We start from the raw sequence: 23,894 nt of genomic DNA, 5'->3' as shown, positions 1-23,894 counted from the left end.
CTAAGGTCATCCACTATATTTCTACTCCAGTCAAAGAAGAATGAAGCTCACCGCTGCCGGAGCAAAATGGTCGCCTGGATCAATGGTTCTTCCTTGTTCCTTGATTCCTTCTCAAAGCCCTTTCTTAAAACCCTTGACAAAATCCAAACCCTGTTTGTGAATCGTGTTTTTGTTTTGTTTGCTTTGGTTATTTTTGATTGAGTAAAGTTGATCCCCATACATCTCAAGTGTTAACAAAACCATACACCTACTAATAAAAAATCTATATTTGGAATCTTAATCAAATAATTTTAAAATGTGTTTAAAAAGAAAAAAAGAAAAAAAAAAATCCCATAAGACGCCACTTCACATAAGGCGAAGCACTGCCTTACCATCTCTAGACCGCATCACCGCCAAGGCGCTGGTAAGGCGTCCTTAAAAACTATGACTAAAAATGCATTTCCCAAATACGTAAAACCATCTAGCATTTCCCCAGTGAGGGGCCCATGGACATAAGGGGTGGGTCACCAAAAGAGGAAGGATGCTTTTTGCAAAATGTGAATTGAACATCTAAATTATGCCCTAATATTCTACAAAAAACTGTCAAGATAATACATATCAAAATTCAAAATCCAAACAGCCATGAATTGGTTTGTTTTTCCATTGAAGTTGTTAGTACTAAGTACTCAAACCGGCAACTGATTCCCACATCTGAATAGACATCAACCTGCAAACCATTAGGCGGAAATCTCAAAACTTATTGGTTGTGAGAATTAAAGTATAATGATCAAGGATGCAACTCCCATGATGCCCAGGCATATCCACTTTATCTAACATAAATCAGGGAATTTTTTACTCTTACTATCTAAACTAGCCTAAACGGAATATATTCCTCAGGATCTTTAACCATCCCTACCCATTGGGAGCATAATGAGCTAGATTCCTTTTTCCCCTGATGAATACCAGCCTGGCTCTAATCCCCCCCCCAAACCACATTGTTATTCAAGTAATAGTTGCAATGTTTCAACTGTATAGATAACCATAATAGTACACAATGCAGATCCATAGATCTCGTGCCATATGTAGATTTTGGAACTTCCTTCTTATTTTTGTTTTTAGAAGGAAAGATAACAGGTAGAGGAGAATAGAGTGGCTGAGAATTTGTACATAGCACAGCAGAAAAAGGAACCATGTATCCTCTTAAGAGAGATTAATCCTTTGTCCAACTATCATGTGATGCAGACATGGCTGCACTTGCCTGGTTGGACCAACAGGACCGGCTTTAGAAGCCAATAGCCAAGAAGAACCGGTCCAGCCCAGGGTTTTGATCCAACAACGGTTGGAAGTACTTAGTATTAGTTTATTTTGTGTCTTTTATTTCACAAAGTAGAAACGTAGAAGTTAGAGTCAGTTTAGAGCTTGTTTCCTTTTATGCTTAGCTTCCTAGTTTAGGCTAGTTTCCTATTTTAGTTGGTTTCCAAAATCATGTCTTTATTTTCCCCATATATTGGTTGTAATCGATGGACACAATCATAGTTGTCAAGTCGTCGCCTAGGCGACGACTAGGCGTCCAGGCGGTTTGCCTGGGGCCTAGGCTACAGCCGCCTTGTTGCACTGCATGTCGCCTTGTGTTTCGGCACTTATTTATGCCAAATATCATTCAAGTAAATGTTTTTAATATTTGTTATTTCATTTACTTAATATTTTATTCATAAATAAACAAATACCCCCTATTTGAATCCAATAAAAATAGTTTAAAAATCAAATTCCAAAAGGATAAAAAGTCAACCCCCCAGTCCAAGAACAAAAACTGGATTTTGGTTATAAGGACGATTTTCAACTTTTAAATGCTAGGGTTTTCCTCAATTATGAAAATTTTATAAATTCTATCATGTCAAAACATTGCTAAAAACCAAAAGTCCGATAAAAAAATATTTTGTTTTGATATTCATAAAATTATTTTCATTCAGACGATTTTAACAGTATTCGCGCGCTTAAAAATAAGTTTGACTAAAGCATAACTTTGTCATTGCAACTCAGATTTAAGTAATCTTAGACTTGTTAGAAAGTTGGTTTTATGTTATAACTAATACAAAAAGTCTCATGTAAAAATAAGATCATTTGACCAGTCAAACTTATTATAGAATCAGAGCATTTCTCTAAATGTTGATTTTTTATAACTTAATATGACTTAATGTTAATTTTTTATGATTTGATGTGGCTAAATGTTGATTTTTAATGACTTGATGTGGCTTAATCTTGATTTTTTATGATACAAGGTATATATATAACTTACTAAATAATGTTAGAAAATAGGAAAAATAAAAAATAACACTTATTCGCCTTAAGGCGGGCACCTTCTCGCCTAAGCGCTTAGACAACCCTCCACCGCCTTGGTTCGCCTTGGCGTCGTGACAACTATGGACACAAAAAAGTTAATTGCAGAATGACTTGAGAACTTTGTGCTCTGTGAGAGTGTGTGCTTCCCCCCCCCCTGCTACTCTGATCTTTCCCTTCTTCCCTAAGGGCTCTCCATCAACTTGGTATCAAAGCCAAAGGATCCTTTCCTTCGTTCTCTTTCCCTTTTCTAACCCTTATCCTCCATCCCGTTCTCTTTATATTCTCTACTGAGAAGATAAAGATTAAAAAAAAGAAAGAAAAAAAAGGTTCTTTGTTCACGACAGAGAGAGCAACTCAACTCCTCCAACCGAAACCCCAACCCCACCATTTGACTCTTCAATCGAGCCCCTCCCCTCCTCCTAGGCTCCCGCCAGCAGTTAAAGAAAAAAAAAACCTATTAAAAGTTAAAACCCCAACCCCAACCCCACCCTTGTGAATTTTGATCGAAACCTCCACCTCGTCCTAGGGTTTTGACAGCGACGACCAAATAATAAAAAATAAAAAATAAAAATTCACAGCAGCACCAGCGCCATTCCCAGACCCTGTTGAAACTCTCCCCTTTGCCTGCGATCGAAGCCCTCCAATGTTCCAACAGCATCAAAAGAAAAGAAAAAAAAAAAAAAAAACAAAAGAGGAATAATAAGAGATGAGAAGAGGGAGAGAGAGAGAGAGAGAGAGAGAGAGAGAGAGAGAGAGACACCAAGAATCCATACCTGGTTTCGAAGGCCCTGGATCTTTGCCGCTACTTGCCATCCCAGATGACTCCTCCCCTGGACCTCCTCTTTCGCATCGCATCGTGCCCCCGAAAACCTCTCCACCTTCTTCGTGCAGTCTATCCCCTTTGGCTTGAGCCGATCCGACAAAGGACATCCCCTTGTCGGTTACGGTACTCCCCACTCCACAAACTCTTAATTCTTTTCTTCTTTCATTTTCTTGATTTCTCCATACTACCCCTACCTATAAGTCTATAACATCTTATTCTCCTTGGTCCTATCTTTATCTCTTTCCAAGTATACCTAATGGAGGGCCTCAGGAAAGAAGGGAAAGATCATAGCAGTAGGGGGAAGGAAGGGAATCACACACTCACACAGAGCACAATTCCATCCAATTCTCATTCAAAAGCCAAATCACTCTACTTGTCCATCAATTACAGCCTATATAAAGGGAAATTAGAGACGAACTGAAATAGAAACTAGTCTAACTAGGAAACAACCATAAAATGAAACTAATCCAATACGAAAGAAATACTAACTCCTATAGTTCAAGTCTAGAAAATAAAATGTATGAAATAAAAGACAAAATAAGCTACTAATTATTTCCAACCCTTGTTGGACCAAAACCTTAGCGGACCGGTTCTTCTTGGCTCTTGGCTTCCAAAGTCGGTCATGCTAGTCCAACCAAGTAAGTGCATCCGTGTCTACATCAACTCTCCTCCTCTGAAAAGAACTCGACTCCGTCGAGTTAGGAAAAGGACCAAGGAGACCATCTGAAGGAATAAGCTGAACAATCCCATCTTCTTAAGCTTAATTTCAGCGAGATCTTTGGCAGGATGAAACCCTATAGTCTTGTTGTCATACTTGAAAGCATAGGCATTGGCATAACCAGAATGCTGGCTTTCTTGTCAAATAACCACGGTCGACCAAGAAAGATATGGCACACCTTCAAAGGAAAGACATCACATTGGACTATATCCTTAAATCTACCAATAGAATATGTGACCAAACACTAATCTGTGATCTTGAGATTAGTGTTGTACACCCAAGCAACCTTGTAAGGATTTGGATGTGGCTCTATCTTCAATCCCATAAAACAGATAGCGTCTTCAGAGACAACACTAATGCAACTACCTCCATGAATGACCAAGGTTAATAGTTGGTCATTACACTTCACATGGGTTTGAAAAATACTACTACAGCGCCAGTCTTCATCGTCAGCAATTTTCTGAGTGATCAACACATAATGAATGACATAAAAAGGATGCGAGTCCTCACTAGGAGTGTCATGGACTTCACCACACACACGCTCTTCCTTAAATCAACTGTTTTAGAGCCAAGTTGCTCTTCGAGAATATAAGGTATAGGAGAATCCTTATCAAGAAAAACAATCATATGGCTAAGACATTAAGCACTGATATGTCCAAATCCGTTACACGAGTAGCACCGAACTATAACTTTTTCGCCTCAGAAGTTTATCTGAACCACGCCGAGGGGGGAAATATGGACGAATAAGTTGTGAAAAACAGAAGCATGTCAAGGTGGAGAATACAGCGGACTAGGTCGTGAAGATGCCATAGATGTAGCACTAGCTTATGGTTTGAAAGACCTTTCTTGGGTAAGAGACTGTTGCGGAATGGAACTAGTACCTCGAGAGAAAGTATCTGCAAATTTTCTCCGACTGTATGGGCGTTTCAGACCTCCTCAATCTGACACGCTACTTGCACGCATGGTTCAAGAACTCGAGCGAAACATGCAAAATTTCGCATGTATCGCCAGAGGTCGAAACGAAACGTCTGGTGACTTTTGAAAATCCACTGTTTCGACTGGTTTCGACCATGTTTCCCATGTTTCAACCGAAATATGGGAAATTTCGACCTTCTATTGTGCATTTTTTCTCCTAAGTGTTGGAAACTTGGGGAAACAGTGAAAATTTTCATTTTTTGACTACCAAACTTGGGAAAATAATGTTTTGACACTTATTTATGCCAAATATCATTTAAGTAAATGATTTTAATTAATATATTATTCATAAATAAGGAAATACCCCTTATTTGAATCCAATATAAATAGTTTAAAAATCAAATTCTTAAAGGACAAAAAGTCAACCCCCCAGTCTAAGAACAAAAACTGGATTTTGGTTATAGGGGCGATTTTCAACTTTTAAATGCTAGGATTTTTCTCAATTATGAAAATTTTATAAATCCTATAATGTTAAAACATGGCTAAAAACCAAAAGTCTGGTAAAATGATATTTTTTTTTGATATCCCTAAAATTATTTTCATTCAGGCGATTTTAACAGCATTCACGCACTTTAAAATAAATTTGACTGGAGCATAACTATGTCATTACAACTCAGATTTAAGTAATCTTAGACTTGTCGAAAAGTTGGTTTTATGTTATACCTAATACAAAAAGTCTCATGTAAAAATAAAAATCATTTGAATAGTCAAACTTATTATAGAACAAGAGCATTTCTCTAAATGTTGATTCTTTATAACTTAATGTGACTTAATGTTATTTTTTATGATTTAATGTGGCTAAATGTTGATTTTTAATGACTTGATGTGGCTTAATGTTGATTTTTTATGATATAAGGTATATGTAACTTACCAAATAATGTTAGAAAAGATAACATGCGTGCCTTGAGGGTTAGTAAGTCCCTACTTGGATGGAACTGCCTAGACACTATTTGGAATTAAGTCACTACTTTCAAGTGTTAAGTAATTAAGTCACCACTGTTGAATGTTGATAGATAACTGTTGATGATGTAATATTTTTATTTATTTTGGATCATTTGGATTATGTCTTATGTTTTGATGTAGATTGTAAACTATATATAGTCATTATATAGCATAGTTTCAGAATTTAAGTCAACAAGTCAGCGTAATGATTATCGAACCTTTGGTTCACCACACAAGTAAGACTTTGTGTTTTTTTTATCAAACTAATGATGTGAATGTGTTAAAAATGTTTAAAATAGGATGTACATAAAAAATCAGACAAAAAAACACTGTTTAGGGGTCGAAACCTAAGTTTTCACCATACCAGGAAAAATTCCCCAGTATCCTCGAAATTTCCCAGGTTTCGACAGAAATTTCGGTCTCCCCAAGAGTCGAAACCCGATATCATGGACCTTGCTTGCACGGCTCTTCCATTGTTGGTAGCGGACTAGATGCCAAAGCAACACCAATTTGAGGGTGCAATTCATTACGGAATTGTGCCAACAATACTTCTTCATCCCACTCAAAATTAGAACGAGTGGAAAAGTAATAAAATCTAGTAACATACTCTTCAACAATCAAACTTCTCTTATTTCAACTGTGCAAACCTGAGATACATGTGTTGCTTATAATCAGGAGGCAAGAATCTCCAGTTCATGACTTCATGCATTTCAGCCCAAGTAGTGACTAAACCAATGCCTTGGGTTCGTTTTGTTGTTGTTGCTTGACCCACTAGACTCGGGCCGTGCCTTTCAATTTAGCCTCTGCAAATAGGACTTTTCAGGCCTTAGTCAACCCATACTATCTGAAGAAGGTTTCTAACTTGTGGACCCAATCAAGGTACGACTCTAGATTGTTATCTCCATAAAAATCAAGGACATCCAATTTTGTTGCTCTTTCCGCTCCATCATCATATCGATCGGTTCTATATAGTGGTGGAGGTGGTGGTGGTGGTGGTGGTGGTGTATGATATGGTGGTGGTGGCAGTGGTGATGACAGAACCTGTGGTGTTAGTGGTGATGACAGAACCTATGGTGTGGTGTTGGAAGGATCCCCAGATTGAATGGGACTCTTTCCTCTATCTGCGGCCACCAATCGATCAATGGTAGTTTGCATAGATTCCATCATTGTTTGAAGAGAAGTGATAGCACTAGTGAGGGCAACAAATTTTGCATCCGTTTCACCCTTGTAGGAGTGTATTTCATTATTGGCTACCATGGTGGAGATAGGCAAAAAGCACTTAAAAGGTATTAGCACAATAGTAAATATTTTTTTTCCCCAAAGGATGGCAGTTTCTAATATTTGAAATTCAACTTGAAACAAGAGTGTATCGTATAAGGGAGGAAAGGGTAAACTTGGAAACAAGTTTAAATAGGGACAAAAGGAAATAAAAGAGAGAGAGAGAGGGAAAAATGGGAAGATCAAACAAATTAAAGAAAGAAAAGAGAAAAGGGATTCTCAGGGAGGAATGTTAATACCGACAAAGGGCAGGGAGTCTCCTTGGAGACGGAACCAGCAGAGAAAGTCTCTACTCTGTCACCAAGGGAACCAGCAAAGGCTGGGCTGCACCGTTGCAACAGAGGAGGGCCAACAAGAGGAAGGGGAGGACTCCTAGGGAGCCGAACACGTCGCAGGAGGGGATCGACAACCAAATACGATTCCTTTTTTCTTTCCCTCTTCTACTTCGATCTTGTCTCTTTCTTCTCCTCTTCTTCTTTTCACTTTCTTTTGGTGGTTGCTGCCAGAACCCTTGAAGAAGAGGTTCGATAGACGAAGATGGAAAAGAAAAGGGCAGTGGGAGTTTGTTTGCTAGGAATCGATAGGGTTGGGATTGGATTGGTTGACTCTCGCTCAACAGACCCGACTGAAACACTATTTTTTTCTTTTTCTTTTTTTCAGTTGAACCCAGGAGAGTATGGGTTGGATTGAAAACAGAGGGAAATGGGTGTTCGGTGCGGAATCGCAAGGGTGAGTTGTTGAGGGGTTTGAATGGGGAAGGTGGGAGGTTTCAATGGTTCGATGTCATAGAGGATAGCACTACGGGAGATGGAGGATGGGTTACTGTTGCTAAGGAACAGCAATTGGAACCTAAAATTTAAAACCAAAGGTAGGTAGAAATAGAGAAAGAGAAGGAAGAAAATGGATGGGAAGGATGGGACGGGATCCTTCAGCTCTGATACCAAATTGATGGAGGGCCTTAGGGAAGAAGGGGAAGATCAGAGTAGTGGGGGAAAGAAAGGGAATCACACACTCACACGGAGCACAAATCCATCCAATTCTTATTCAAAAACCAAATCACTCTCCTCATCCATCGATTACAACCTATAAATAGGAAAAACAGAGACATAAAACTGAAATAGAAACTAGTCTAACTAGAAAACAACCATAAAAGGAAACCAATGCAAAAGGAAAGAAATCCTAACTCCTACGTTCAAGTCTGAAAAATAAAAGACAATAATCTACTAATTATTTCCAACCCTTGTTGGACTAAATCCCTAGGATGGACCGGTTCTTCTTGGCTTCCAAAGCCGGCCACGCTAGTCCAACCAGGTAAGTGCAGCCACATTTGCATCAACACCCTTGCACACACATGATATATTTCTGAGTTATAACTAAACCTCATCTATTTTCAATTCTACGATCCTAAGAAAAAAAAAGAAAAAAAAAAAAATTGTTGTCTACTATTTTTGTCATTACCTTTAATGTGTCCTTTGCTTATCTACACCATGGTAGCCAATAGTAAAGTTATCTAGCAACTCAACTCCTACAAGGGTGAAACGGATGCAAAAATTGATGCCCTCACAACCGCTGTCACTTCCCTTCAAACAGTGATAGAATCTATACAAGTTTCTATTGATCGATTGGTGGCCGCAAATAGGGGAAAGAGTCCCTTCAATCTGGGGATTCTTCCAACACCACCCCACAAATCCATTACAATCACTGTCACCACTACTACCACACCACCACCACCGCCGCCACCGCCACCTCCACCTCCACCTCCACCTCCACCACCCTATGGAACTGATCAACATGATGATTATGGAGCAGAAAGAGTAGCAAAATTGGATGTCATTGACTTTTATGGAGATAAACCAAAGCTGTACCATGACTAGATTCACAGCTTGGAGACATTCTTCAGATGGTACGAGTTAACTGAGGCCCAAAATGTCTTATTTGCAGAGACAAAACTGAAAGGCATGGCAGGAGTCTAGTGGGTCAAGCAACGGCAACAGAACCGAACCCAAGGCATTGGTTTAATCACTACTTGGGTTGAAATGCATGAAGTCATAGCATGCATCTCAAGTTTGCACAATTGAAACAGAAAAATCTGACAATTAAAGAGTATGTTGCTAGATTCTATTATTTTGCTACTCATTTTGACTTTGAGTGGGATGAAAAAGTATCGGTAGCACAATTCCGCAATTGTTTACACCCTTAAATTAGTGTTGTCCTTGCTTCCAGTTGACTACCTACCATAGAAGATGTTGTACATATAGCATATCAGGTTAAAGAAAGTCTGAAACGTCCATACAATTGAAGAACTTTTAGACATACTTTTACTCGAGGTACTGGTTTCGTTCACCAACAGCCTTCTACCCAAGAAAAGTCATTCAACAGCCCACAAGCTAATGCTTCATCTATAGCATCTTCACGACGTAGCCAACCGTATTCTCTACCTCAACGTGATTCAGACATGTCATCTTCACGGCCTAATTGTCCATACTCTCCACCTTGACGTGGTTGTGATAAATCATCTGAGCATCAAAGTTTCCCCATCAGTGCTTTACATGCAAATTATATGGACATTTCAGTGCTCAATGTCCCAACCGTTTGCTTGCTTTTCATGATAAGGATTCTCCTTTACCTTATATTCTGGACGCACTAACTTGGTTTTGAAACAGATGATTTAAGGGATGAGCGTGCCTCAGGTGAAGTCCACGACACTCTCAATGATGAGGACCATCCTTTTTATGTCATTTGTCATGAGTCAAACCACTCAAAAAGTCACTAAAGATGAAGATTGGCATCGTAGTAGTGTTTTTCAGACCCGTGTGAAGTGCAATGACCAACTTTTAACCGTGGTCATTGATGGAAGTCGTTGCATTGTCTCTGAAGACGCTATCCGCAAATTGGGATTGAAGACAAAGCCACATCCGAATCCTTACAAGGTTGCTTGGGTGAACAACACTAATCTCAAGATCACAGATAAGTGTTTAGTCAAATATTTTATTGGTGGATCTAAAGGTACAGTCCAATGTGACGTCCTCCCTCTGAAGGTGTGCATATCCTTCTTAGAGACCATGGTTGTTTGAAAGGAAGTTCAGCATTGTGGTTATGCCAACAACTATGCTTTCAAGCATGAGAACAAGACTATGAAGTTTCATCCTGCCAAAGATCTCGCTGAAATTAAGTTCAAGAAGTGGTGGGATCGTTCCTCATTCAGCGTATTCCTTCAAACAGTCTCCTGGGTCCTTTTCCTAACTCGACGAAGTCGAGTTCTTTTTAGAGGAGAGTTGATGCAGACACGGATGCACTTGCCTGGTTGGATCAACATGACCGGATTTGGAAGACAAGAGCCAAAAGTAATTATTTTTATAGTTTATTTTGTGCCTTTTATTTCACAGAGTAGGAACGTAGAAGACCTTGTTTCCATTTATGTTTCCTTCCTACTTTAAGGCTAGTTTCCTATTTTAGTTGGTTTCCAAATTCATGTCTTTATTTTCCCTATATCTTGGCTGTACTCGATGGACACAGTAGAGTGAATTGCAAAATGACTTGAGAACTTGGTTTGGTTTGTGCTCTGTGAAATTGTGTGCCCCCCCTCTGCCCCCTTCTACTTTGATCTTCCCCTTCTTCCCTAAGGGCTCTCCATCATCGTGCCAAGAACACTCGTGTTGGCAATCACATTGACTGAGACAAGTTACAATCAGATTATAGTGACATAGAAGAATTAGAAACCTACATAAAAAAGGGGGAAATAAATACATTATTCTTGATGCTAAGCTGGGAGCATTTCTTCGCACCATCTAGCATGATGGAGAAACAAGGTCAATCACTTAAATTCGTGAATCAAGTTCACAGGCCTCTTACTTGGATTTTTCTTTTTCATGAAAAACTAGAAGAAAAAGATCAGTCATGGGCCAAAATGCAGCAATAGTTGCATACTGGTTGTCCAGATCAACCAATATGTAACTATTCCCTACTATTGGCCTACATATCTCCAGGATTAAAGACCCATCTGAAGTTGAATAACAATTGCTTTGAAGAATTATCATGCTGGGCAGAGTTTTCTTCTTCTGTTGATTCCTATAGTGTATGTTTTCTTCTTCTGTTGGATCCTACAGTGTATGATGGCTGATCCCAAATTCACTTTGAACATTGTTAATGTTCAGATCACTACTATCAAACTCAATGGAGTTTCTAATTATCTGTTATGGGCTCAGGAAGTTAAGGTTTACATTAAAACTCGCTATTATCTCTCTTTTTGAAAATGGCCAGACGAGATGAGAGGCGATATATAAAATGTATAAGGCCTCGACTTGACACGAGACCAAATCACATGGGTATATACATAATTTCGACCATCAAGTCGACATCTCTCGCCCCGCAGTGAAGAAAAAGTGACCTTTTGGTGGTTTTTCTTGCCAAATTTCTCCTCTACAATGTAGATAAACAACTTCAACACTTGGAAATCAAAGGTTATCACTTCATCAACAACCTATGGAGATCATTTTCTTCTCAAGAATAGTTTTAGGTAAAAACACCTTCTCAACCATTTTTTCATAGAAACAAGGTCAATAATTGTTTGTTTTCATTGTGGAATAGCTGAGGTTGAACGGTGTAAAGACTACTTACATAGGGTAGGAAGTCAAAGTACCAGTTTGGGTTTGATTTTTAATAAACCTGATGTTTCCACTGTGTTTAGAAGGCCTAAAATAGGGTAAATGGCAAGTTTCAGGGGCTACAAAAAATTTCAGCGAGATCGAGATCTTAAACCTTGCTATGGAAAAGGTGTCTTCACTCAATGAAACTTTGGGCATCTACAGCGTATTGTCACTCCTTCCAGACTTAACACCTCACCCTCTCCAAAGGAAAGTTATGCATTTGTTGCTGGCCATGGCCGATGTTCTACCTCTTTTGGGAGAGGGTGTGGCTCATAAGGAGGTTGTGGCCATGGCATAGGTGGTCGCAATACAAGTGGATATAAAATTGACCGATCCTCTAGAATGTTCTTTTAGTGGCAAGCCCAACTATACTGTTAAGACTTGAGACATCTTAAGCTAAACATGGTGGACCAAACTGGGCTCCACCATTAGCTAATACCATTGTGACTAATGGTAATATTGAGAAGGTGTCTTATGGTGACACCACCCTTGCTTCTTCATCTAGTGCTTCCCCATCAAGTTATGTGACTCGAGATGACTACAATCAAATTCTTAAACATCTCCAAAATCTTGAGTCATCCACAACCACTTTAGTCCACATAGGTACATCAACTTTCCTTACTACCACATCTTCCACTTCGTGGATAATCTACCTCTATCCATATGACTAGAAAGTTAGAATTATTCTCTTCCTTGTCAAAAATTTCAAAACTCTTCACCTGTAATTCTTGCTAATGGGTCATTTACCCATTTACGGTTTCACCTACTTCATCCATGACTTTGTCATTTGTCCTTCATATACCTCAATTACCTTTATGTCTTTATTAGTTAGTCAACTTACTAAATCTCTTAATTGTTTTGTCACATATCCTTCTTATTGTGCTTTTCAGGACCTTCAGACAAAGAGGACGATCAGTGGAGGGCTTGAGCACAACAGACTCTATTATCTGAATTTTACTGGACCTTCTATTGCTACTGCTGCTGCTACTACCATTGGTGACCTTCCTCTTATTCAATGGCACTTCAGTTGGGCCATCTTTCTTTATCAAAGCTTCAACATATGGGTTCAAGTTGCAAATCTGTGTCTCTCCTTGATGTTAGTACATTCCGATATTTGGGTCCTTGTCGTGTCAAAAATAGTTTAGGTTTTTCTTATTTTGCCACTTATGTGGATGATCATTCCCGTTTAACATGAGTGTATTTGTTGAAAGATCGTTCAAAGTTTCTTTTTGCTTGTAAAAACCTTCATAATGAAATAAAACCCCGTATTCCGCTTCCATTAAAGTCCTTCATCTTGATAATGCTGTTAAATACACAGTGTGAAATCTCTGACTTATGTTTGCTCATGGTATGATTTATCAAACAAGTTGTTTGTATAAACCCCAACAAAATGGGGTTGCTGAACGGAAAAAACAAATATTTATTGGACATTGCTTGGTCTCTTATGATCCATATGCATGTTCCCAAACATTTTGTGATGCGGTTCACAAGACTTATTATTTAATTAATCAAATGCCCCCTTTTGTTCTAGATAACCGTTCACCTTTTTTCTATTTTATTTCCAAAATATCCTTCATTTTCTTTGTTGCCTCGAGTTTTTGGTTGTTCATAATTTGCAGCCTCAAGTTGATAAGTTGTCTCCTAGGGTTAGTAAGTGTGTTTTTCTTGGTTACTCTAGAACTCAGAAAGGATACAAGTGTTATTATCCCCTTACTCAACAGTAGTTTGTTAGTGCCGATGCTACTTTTTATGAAAATACTCCATACTTTTCCCATCCTGCAGCTAATTCTCTCGAAACAGATGTCGTCCATGGACATCCAGCTGCTACATTGTTTGCCCCACTAAAAGTGTATCAGCGGCATAAGAAGATACTACAATCTATAGTTGCTCCTCCTGCTTCACAACCCAACACACAGTCTAAACCTCTAGTTGAAGCTCCTACTTTGCATAGGTACCCGTTTATGCACTCAGAAATCCATGACTACTTATCCTTATGTTCTAAATCTCGGGTTTCAACCTTAGTCGAAACCAAAATTTAGGTCGAAATTTCCAAAACCTTGTCGAAATCATATATTTTTTTTTCTAAGCTATTGCTAGAAATTTGGGCCGAAATGTCCAAAACTTCCCAAATACATGGTTTCATCTCAGATTAGGTCGAAGCCACCAAACTGTGCGAAATTTCAACCAAAATTTACTAGATTTAGAACTATGCTTATCCGATAGAAAATATTGTTCCTATATCTCACCTTTTATCCCCATTACAAAACTTTGTTTTCTCATTACTAACTTCATTCCTAAAAATCATCTTGAGGCTTTATCTCACCCTAGGTGGAAAGTGGCTATGGAAACGGAAATGCATAAATTAATTTCTCGTCAGACATGGACTCTGGTGGATTTGCCTCCAGGTGAAGGTTTTGTGTGGTGTCGATGCGTGTACACCATTAAGTACAATCTAGATTTCTCAGTTGAACGGATTAAAACCCGTTTGGTTGCAAAGGATTATACTTAGACCTGTGGTGTAGATTATTTTGAGACCTTCTTACCTGTTTCACATCTTAATTTGGTTCGTGTACTTATCTCCTTAGCTGTGAATTTAAATTGACCTCTATATTAATTGGATATCAAGAATGTGTTATTTTATGACGATTTACATGAGGTGTATATGGAGCAAGTGAGAAACCTTTAGGGGATATTGCTCAAAGGAAGAATTCTCAGTCTGTAAAATACATAAGGCAATTTATGGTTTAAAATAGTCACCTAGAGCTTGATTCGACAAGTTCAATTCAATTGTTACTTAGTGTGGCTGATGCAGATAGAGCTGCACTGACCTGGTTGGATCATCATGACAGGCTTTGGAAGCCAAGGGCCAAGAAGAACCAGTCCAACTCAGGATTTTGGTCCAACAAGGGTTGGAAATAAAATTAGCAATTACTTGTCTTATATTTTATGCCTTTTATTTTCCAGATTTGAAGGTAGGATTTAGGATTTATATCTTTGCATTGCTTTCCTTTTATGGCTGTTTCCTAGTTAGGCTAGATATTTTAGTAGAGTTTCTAATTTCATGTCTTTACTTTCCTATATATTGGTTGTAACCGATGGGCATGTTAGAATGTTTTGAATATTGAATGAAAATTGGTTGGGTCTATGCAATATGTGATTGTGTGCTTCCCTTCCTTCCCCCTCCTTCCTCTGATCTTCCCTTTCTTCCCTAAGGTCCTCCATCAGTGGCTTCTCACAATTTTATTCTGATCACTTTGTATTTGTTTGGCATTGGGATTCTATAATGGTTGTATTGGTTGTGAATGTCATTATCATATCTAGGGATGATGCATCTGGGATTATAGAAGTGAAATGTTATCTACATTAACATTTTCAGATGTAAGACTCGGGTACTCTTAGATATTTTCTTGGTACTGAAGTACTTCGCAGTAAAAAAAGAATTAGTTTACCACAGAGAAAATATATGTTAAATGAACCATGGTTGTCATGGCGCCTAGGCAAACCAAGGCAGTCGAGGGGGGAAAATTCAAAGCGACACCAACAAAGCGTCTAGGCATCACCTAGGCAACCAAGGTGCCAGTCCAGGCAACTCGTCTTGGATGCCTAGGTGACACCTTGACAACTATAGTTAGGTCTCTTGTTTGAGACTGGTACACTTGCTTCTAAACCAATTGATACTCTTAAGGATTCATACCAAAAGTTAGACTGTCACTTTTTTGTGAGGATTTTTGTTATAAAGAAGTTTATTGTTACTTCATTTGTTTCGTCTACAAATCAATTGTGTGATATGTTTACCAAGCCTCTATTTAGTCCCACCTCCTGGAGGGGCCATTCCAAGCTAGGCAAGAGTAATTTATATATTCCAGCTTGAGGGGAAGTGTTAAGTCGTGTTTGTAATACCGCAGGGGTATTATTGTCGAGCCCATGTGGTAGTGTAGGTGTTAGTTTAGTCCTACGGTAGCAATTTAGTCTTGTTTTAAGTGTTTGTCGGTGGCTTAGTTAGTCTTCTATATGTTTTCCACTTCTAGAGAACTTCTAATGATATTGTAATTGGTTTGGAGTTTTATCTATAAAGGAAATGTGGGGGAGAGGACTATCGCATGGACTGTTTCTCTAACTAGCAACAGTCCTCTTTCTCTCTTCCTCCATTCTTCTTCTCTCTTCTCTTCCCGATGTAGATCCCCACTTCGGGAGGATCTATCACAGGAAGAAAGGCCCAACCCAAAAGGGCCTATCGATTTTAGCTTAAGTGCCACTTAAGTGGCTAAGTGATTAATTAGAAATAAGGGCCCAATAGGCCCATCGATTATTACAAGAAGGTATAATTAATTGCTTTATTAAATCAGGCCCAATGGGCCCATCGATTGTAGCTGCCTATCAAAGGCTCTTAGTTAATTAATATTTACTCCATGTTGGAGTTCTAGTCCTAGTCCTATTAGGTATTGTCTAGTCCTATATGAAGACTAGCTCCTAGTTATGTTATGATTGCTATTCAGCCTTCTATATATAGAGGAGCATATGCATTTTCAATTCTCAGATTTGAATAAACAAAGATTGCAGTCAATTGCTTCTAAACAGCCAAGATAGCTGTGGGTGAGATGCCCGGGCCGAGATAGCCACCCCACCCACAATTCTCTTGGTTCTTGTTACTTTGCTCACTTTATTTCATTGTTCATTGCTTGTTGTTTATGCTAACTACTGCTGTGAGGAATAAGAACTTCAGATCTGTCCAAAGTTCCCAGAACCAGAGTCGATTCACAAGGGTTCTCCCTCTTGAAGCCTGCAATCTCTCTCTCAGGTCAAGAATCAAGAAAGTTCATAACTTTGCAACCAACCAGCAGAAGTTCTTCAAACTTGGGGGTTTTTGTACCCTCCCTGGGCCCCACACTCGACCAGCTTTGCAGCCCCATTGGAGCCACACAGATCCAATCGCCCCTCTCTCTCTTTATTCCCATCGCAGGAGATTTTCTCTCTCCAGCCGATTGGGCTCTTTGTTGCTTCTCTTGTGTTGATTGGTTTGTATCTCGCGGGGGTTGTTGCAGGGTTATATTCTCTTGTTACTCTAGGTTATTTCTGGTCATTCTAAAGTCAGTTTAAGCTCTTGGGTTCTTTTGTTTGGGGATATAACTATTGGGGTTAATTACTTGTAATCAACTCCTACATTACTTCTCCTTGTTGTTTGATGTAAGGTTGGTTCACCCCAAGGCAAACAACCCCAATACTACAATTTCAACCCAAGTATCAGATCTGGCTTCAGTCACAGAGCCAAAGAAAAGACTCATAGAAAAGGATTAGGGCAAAATAGAGTCACAAGATTGAAGGAGACTACTATAGGACTAGAATCACAAGTGAACCTAATCCCAGGCAGGATCTCAAAAATCAATTCTCTGGTTGTAGCTGGTTTTTCAAGCTGATCTCTTGACATGCTTTGATCCTCCAACAGGCTTGGTTCTAGCTCTCAAACACTTTCTCACAGCAAATAAATAAAAGGAAAACAAGAAAAGAAAGAGAATTTGATGGAGGGGTTGAGAAGAGTGAAAGAGAGTTAGGATGGGTATCTCACCCCTCAGGTTTTGGGTATCTCACCCCTCAAGGTAATAGCTATCTCAGCCATGAGTAAACACTCAATTTTCATAAACTTCAATCTTTTTTTTTTATTATTATTGATAGGCTTTAAATAGCCTTAAATTGCTTGGACACAAAGACATAATAAAAATAGGAAACTAACGCTGGAAATAAAACCTTCTAACTTAATTTCAAATTTGCTAACCAAGTAAGAGTAAATTAGAAACTAACAACTAATGACAAAAAGGAAACTAACCTAAGTCATAAAATAGAAACTTCTTTGACTAACAAAATAGGAAACTAACTTGACTAATTTGCTCACAAAGTAAATTAGAAACTAACTAAACTAAACTAAAAATAGAAAATATTGACACAAAGTACTGTTCACGTGAACTGTGTTTTGTGAACAATGTTTTCTGACTCTCGTTTTTCTCGTCATCTCCAAGCTTTGATCTACATCAGAGACTTAGGAACTCCACAACTGGTTGACTGTAAGCTTAGAATAAGTCAGAATAACCCCCTGAATATGACTTGTAGATGGCTGAAGGCTGGCAGCAACACAGCAACAGTGCCAGCAATCAGGGTTCAATGGGCTGAATGGGAGAAATCCTGTAGCAGTAACACCAGGCCTCCTTCTCCTGGCCGAGTGGGGTACCTTTTGGGCCAGAACTATGTCGATCTGGCCCAAAACCCTGACACTTTTGAGATCGACTTTGATCTCCTTGCCAGTCTTCTATCACAATCAATAGCGGCCTGTTGGGTCTTCACTCAAGGATCAAAATCTCTCTCTAACAACGCTAAAACAGAAAAATAAAGGAAAAAAGAGAATCGATGTGGGGGGAGGGGGAGGGGGAGAAGGATTAGGTTTTGGCATCTCACCCCTCAAAGTAACAGCTATCTCAGCCATGAATAAACACCCAAACTCATAAATTTCAATCTATCTTTTCATTATGATCAATGCACTTTAAATAGCCTTACAAAACTTGGGCATAAAGAAATAACAGAAAAGGAAACTAACGGTTTGAAATAAGACTTCCTAATTTGTGTCTAACTTGCTATGCAAGTTTTAACCAAATTAGAAACTAACCAACCATTGACAAAAAGGAAACTAATCTAAGTTACAAAATAGAAACTACTTGACTAACAAAATAGGAAACTAACTTGGACAATCAAAATAGAAACTAAATCCTAGGCTAACTTAGGCAATTCGATGGGTGCTTGGGTTCCACTCTTGAAGCTCCTTTCTCCCCAAAGTTGTGGACAGCTGTAGGGGATTCTAGAAGATCTTCATAGGACAAAATTTGGCTACAAAAAGATGTTGTCGATGGAGGAGAATGCTTTGCTGTGGAGGGATCCAAGAATGGAAACAAAAAAATGAAACTTGGAGTGCTGGACAGCTGGATCGATGGTGCCAAATAGGGTAGCTTATAAAGGCTCCAGCTGGGGCTGACAAGGCCTGCATAGGGACTGGTTCAATGGCCCCAAGAGGGCTGAAACGTGGCTGCAAAGCTGGTTCAAGGCTGGCATATTCTTTAGGTGGCTCGATCCATCTACATAACTGTTAGTACAGGTTCTCTTGTTCTGGTATTGTCACAGAAGTTATTAGCGAAAAGGAAACACAGAACAACCAAGGGCTGTCAACAATGATGGATAGTACGGAGAGAGATTGCTGCAACGGAATTGATATGAGTCGATAGAGAGGTGTAACTGGGAATAAATTGAAACATTTAGGTGGTTTAATAGCTCAATGGAGGGCGGGTGACAGATGTTGATAAAAATAAAACAAGATAAACAAGACTAGAGCAAGAGCAAAGCAACTGAGCTTTCAACACAATAGAGGTATTGATATCAAAAATCAAAACCAGAGACAACAGTAAGAACTCTGCGTTGCCGCTTAGCTTAAAAGCTTGAACTGTTAAGTAAGGGCAACGTAAATGTATACATCAACACATGGCACCAAGGTGGAAGAAGTGTCAGGATACCCCGCTGCACTTCCTAGCAGTCGAACACTTGACCACCCTGCTCTGTTACCAAGTATGTTACCTTTCTATTGACATCTCTTATACACAACCCCATTTAATTGGGATAAGGCTTAGTTGAGTTGAGTTGGGTTGAGTTCAGGTGTATCAAGGTCTCCTGTCCAAATCCTGTGCCTTGTGTTGACCTGAAAATAGACCTGAAGACATCTATTGCTGTAATTTGGGAGTTGCTGCAGAAAACGATCAATCAATAGATTCAATACTAAACCTACATTCTATATAAAACTACTATGTCAATACATAGAATGCACACACACACACACACACACACACACAACTTATTTATATTGCACATTCTCCAATTTAAAATCAACATCTTCTCCTTATGTCCAAACTTATTGTCCATTATGCAGATTTCTTATCTGAAAATATCAAACACCATACTGCAACCTACAATATAATGAGAACATACCAGAGTATTTTAAATGTAGTAAGACATTCAGGAAAAAATTTACCTTACTAGATCGCGCATGTGCAACAGAAAATTGAGTTTGTTCCTTGATAACAGGGAATATAGAATCTCCAGCCCCATCCTTGCTCTAAAATAATTAAAAAGTCACACTCATTTTACAATTGGCCTAAAGTACACTTAGTTCAGTACATGAAGCATCACAAAATGCCTCAAGGCAGACATGGAAACGGTGGCTTCAAGTGAAATATAAGGCAGTACCTTTTCATAAACGTACAAGTTTCCATCAGCATGAGCTACGACAAAAGCACCATCACCATCGGGTACCCATGCAATACTAGTACATCGACTGTTGAAAAAAAGCTGGCAGTTGCATATTCAGACTAGTAACTAAAATCAAGCTTAAACTACAGAAAATCAAGATAAATTAAAATTTCATAAACTAAATAATGACTTTAAAATAGAAGCTTCTAACATAGCTTACCTTTACAGTAAGGTAGTGCTTGGCGCATAAGATTTAGGAGGTATTCATCAAGTAGGATAGAGACCTTAATAAAGATAAAATTTTGAAAGATAACTTGAAATAATATTTTAGAATGGGGATAGCAAAAATAATAATGTTTCTTAGTAAGGAAAAGGAAAAATCTAATGATAAGTCAATGATTCGACTAAAAGGACCCGGTCACAATACTCCTCATCATGGTTTAAAGTATCGGTGCTTATCGTATCATATCATATCATATCGGTCAGTATCTGTCGGTATTGGTCGGTATCGATACAATACAATACATGACCTTCTAAAAACAATGTTATCGACCTATATCGTACTGCATCGAACGATACGGCTCAAAATGGTACAATACGTTCCAATACGTATATATACCTGAACATTTAAAAATCCAAATATATCGGTATGTATGGTACCTATCGATCTGAATCAGCTGATACGGTACCGATACAGCTCGATACGCTTAATACGTCTCTTTAAAGAGGCAGAATGCCTTTCATGAAACCAGAATCGTGAACAAATGCTGAGAGGCATGTTTTTGGGCATATTTCTCTTCAAAATTACCCCAATAAATGATTCCAAAAAAAAAAATTCGGGCTGAGGTTTTGCCCCCCCACTACACAGACCTCTTGCCCCCTTGCAACCCCCACAGCCAGTAAAACAACTTAAATATGCATTAAGAATGAATAGACATCAAATTATAGATCATTTCATAAATCATACATGATTTGTTAAAAAGAGTCAAATATAAAGGAGTCAACAATAAACGCAACAAGTCACCTCTATGCCTATCCTAAAGTCCTAGACTCTTATATTGTTTTAAAAATAATAATACCATAATTTATCAAAAATATAATGGAATGAGACATAAACCATCATTTTCAGTTGTAAATACAGCAATAATATTTTAATCAATTTTAAAGAATTTTTGAAACTAAAACAGAGAATTTCCTTATCTTCTCTAATTATTACCCCAGTAAATGATTCCAAAAAAAAAAAAAATGAGGCTGAGGTTTAGCCCCCCTACACAGGGGCCTCCTACCCCCTTGCAACCCCCACAACCAGTAAAACAACTTAAATATGCATTAGGAATGAACAAACATCAATTTATAGATCATTTCATAAATCAAACATTTGTATGTTACAAAGAATCAAATATATAGGAGTCAACAATACACGCAATAATATTTTAAATCATCATTTTCAGTTGTAAATACAACAATAATATTTTAATCAATTTTAAAGAATTTTTGAACTAAAACAGAAAATTTCCTTATCTTCTCTAATTATTCAAAATAAATTTTAAATCCAGAAATTAAAACGATTACCTTTTTTACAGAAAAAAAAATGATTCCGTGAGGCCGTAGATTGGCCAACAGTGTCCAACATATATAAAATTGAGCTCCAAACACTAAGTATTAACCCTGTTTTTTCCAAAATGTTGGTGTAAGAAAATCAATTTTTTTTTCAGAAATAAACAAATGAAAAAACAGAAAGCAAAATAAATTCTTTCTCCATGAAGTCATAGATTGGGCTACGGTGAGTAACATATAAAAAATTGAATGACAACCACCAAATATTCATCCCATTTTTTTATTTTCAAAAATGATAGATCTTCCTCCTAGGACAACTCAAGCCCTAAATCCCTAACCCCAAAACGGCTCCCTGTCGTGAGACACAAATAGGGATCAGGGGTGACTCCCCTCCTTATTGCAGTGCCAGGTCTGGTTTCAGACCCATCCAGCTGCCCCGTTGCTTCTTCTTCCAACTTGATATTGGTCTTGTTTGGGAATACCAGTAGTAAGGATCTTTGCCCCTATAATCTTAAGTTGAATGGCTCCCTAACAAAAGAGTTCTTCCCTTTGAATCTTGGCACTTTCCGCTGCTACCACAGGTCAGGAGGTTGAAGACAACCCCCTTTACGCATGACATTGATGTAGAGAAGATTTCTGAAGAGTTCCTGGATCAGTTAGACCGACAGAAGTCCACCGGATCAGGATAAAAGTACTAATTTTCCAGCTCAACTTCCAAAGGCCGTAACTTTCGACTTGAGTGGAGTTACAGGAGCCATAATACCATTTCGGAAATAGCAGCCTGTGCTCTATAGGTTGTCCAATCAATGGGAATTCATTGGACGATGAATTCGGGAGCCAAATGCACACGTTTAAGGGGTGTACCGGGCCTCCAAAGGTTATGTGCAATTTTGGGACGTTAGTTTCCTATTTTATTTTGCTATCTTATTTCATTTCCTGTTTTATTTTGGTTTCCTTTCTTTTGTAATCCAACCTTATATAAAATTCGCTTTGAACAATGTAAATATCATCTCAAGTTTTATGAACAAATCAGCTTTATTTGCTCTTCTTCCCATTAGAATTAGGGTTTCCTTTACCTTGTGGATTCGAGGGTCATTAGTGCTAGAACGGGACTAGCCCCCATACTTCCTACTGTGTCAGACATTACCTCCCTTTGTGCTTGTTTCCCTGTTTTCCCTTATTACACATCCTTTATTTCGGTTGTTCTTCTTTATCCTTTTATTTTGGTTTGCTCCATATCTACCCTCACTCAATAAATACTAATCCCCTTTATATCCTTGTCTACCAAGTAGCACCTTAAAGCTTCTGGTTGTTTACCAGATTGCTGCTCCCCCTTTAAAACTTCAATTTATTTACATGCAACAAAACCAAAGAGAAAGCAAACCAGAATCTATGAACAGAAGAGAGAACGATTGGATAGAGATGTACTGAACCACGATAGATTCAACCTGTAATCTATCGTGGTCATGCTGCCTATTACTTATAATCTTAGATACAAGAAAAAATGAAGTGGACTCTTAAGTAGGATTCTTACTCAGAGTACACAACACTAATTATAAACTATAAAGGAACTAAAAGAAGAAAAAGTAAGACATAAACAAGTATATCACATAAGGGACAGACCCCCAAATGTGACTAAACAACAACTCAAAGTAGTGCACGGTATTTCAACGTTACAGTTTTGCCCTTATCCTTCAACCATTGGATAGTGTACACTCGCGTGGGCCCATAGCAACCCAAATTTAGGGTTTTTGAACCCCAAGACTGTCACCTATAAAATTCAAATCAGAGTTTCCAAACTGATCTTCTCGAACTTCAGATCTTAGCCTAGGCAAACCTTAATAAGCATTCACTTTACTGCCTTGTAGACTTGTGCAACCAAAGAAATCAAATTTGTTATCTTAGTTATAGCCATGATTTGAGATCTCGTTTTTTTTTTTTTTTTCAAGACGAGATAGGCTACAAAATACACTTTGTACATGGTCTCGCTCGAAATTTTGGTATCTCGGCCAAGATATCGGTATCGTCTCGGTGAGATACCGAAATGTTACATTCTAAGGCTTATAAATACCCCATTTCGGTGAGACGGAGTCGAAATTCGGCCGAGATATCAGTATCGTCTCGGCGAGATACCGAAATGTTACATTCTAAGGCTTATAAATACCTCATTTCTCGCCTATTTCGGTAAAATCTGGGTTCCATCTTGCATTTTGAACACAAAGTCACCCTATTAGCCTCTAATTAGCCACATCATCACATATATTACCTTCCAAATCACTCCTACAACAAGATCTACACATTCCAAGCTTAGAAAAAGTAAAGTTCTTTCCCTAAAACCCTTTTTTTTTTTTTTTTTTTG

At 38.4% G+C, this 23,894-nt stretch overlaps 1 protein-coding gene across 1 annotated transcript in view; it reads right to left on the bottom strand.

The window, feature by feature from the left end:
- LOC122058128 (WD repeat-containing protein 20 homolog) overlaps positions 1-23,894 on the bottom strand; it is a gene marked incomplete at its 3' end in the record, with an annotated part of 29,598 nt that overhangs the window by 1,431 nt on the left and 4,273 nt on the right. Inside the window, 2 exon segments of the mRNA XM_042620634.1 lie at positions 19,761-19,844; positions 19,976-20,063. Of these exon segments, the coding sequence (XP_042476568.1) occupies positions 19,761-19,844; positions 19,976-20,063 (172 nt within the window).

The sequence above is a fragment of the Macadamia integrifolia genome, chromosome 12 (genome assembly GCF_013358625.1).
Source record: "Macadamia integrifolia cultivar HAES 741 chromosome 12, SCU_Mint_v3, whole genome shotgun sequence".
Classification (NCBI taxonomy): domain Eukaryota; kingdom Viridiplantae; phylum Streptophyta; class Magnoliopsida; order Proteales; family Proteaceae; genus Macadamia; species Macadamia integrifolia.
The sequence above is the reverse complement of the archived record's forward strand: the minus strand, read 5'-3'. Positions and strand labels throughout refer to the sequence as shown.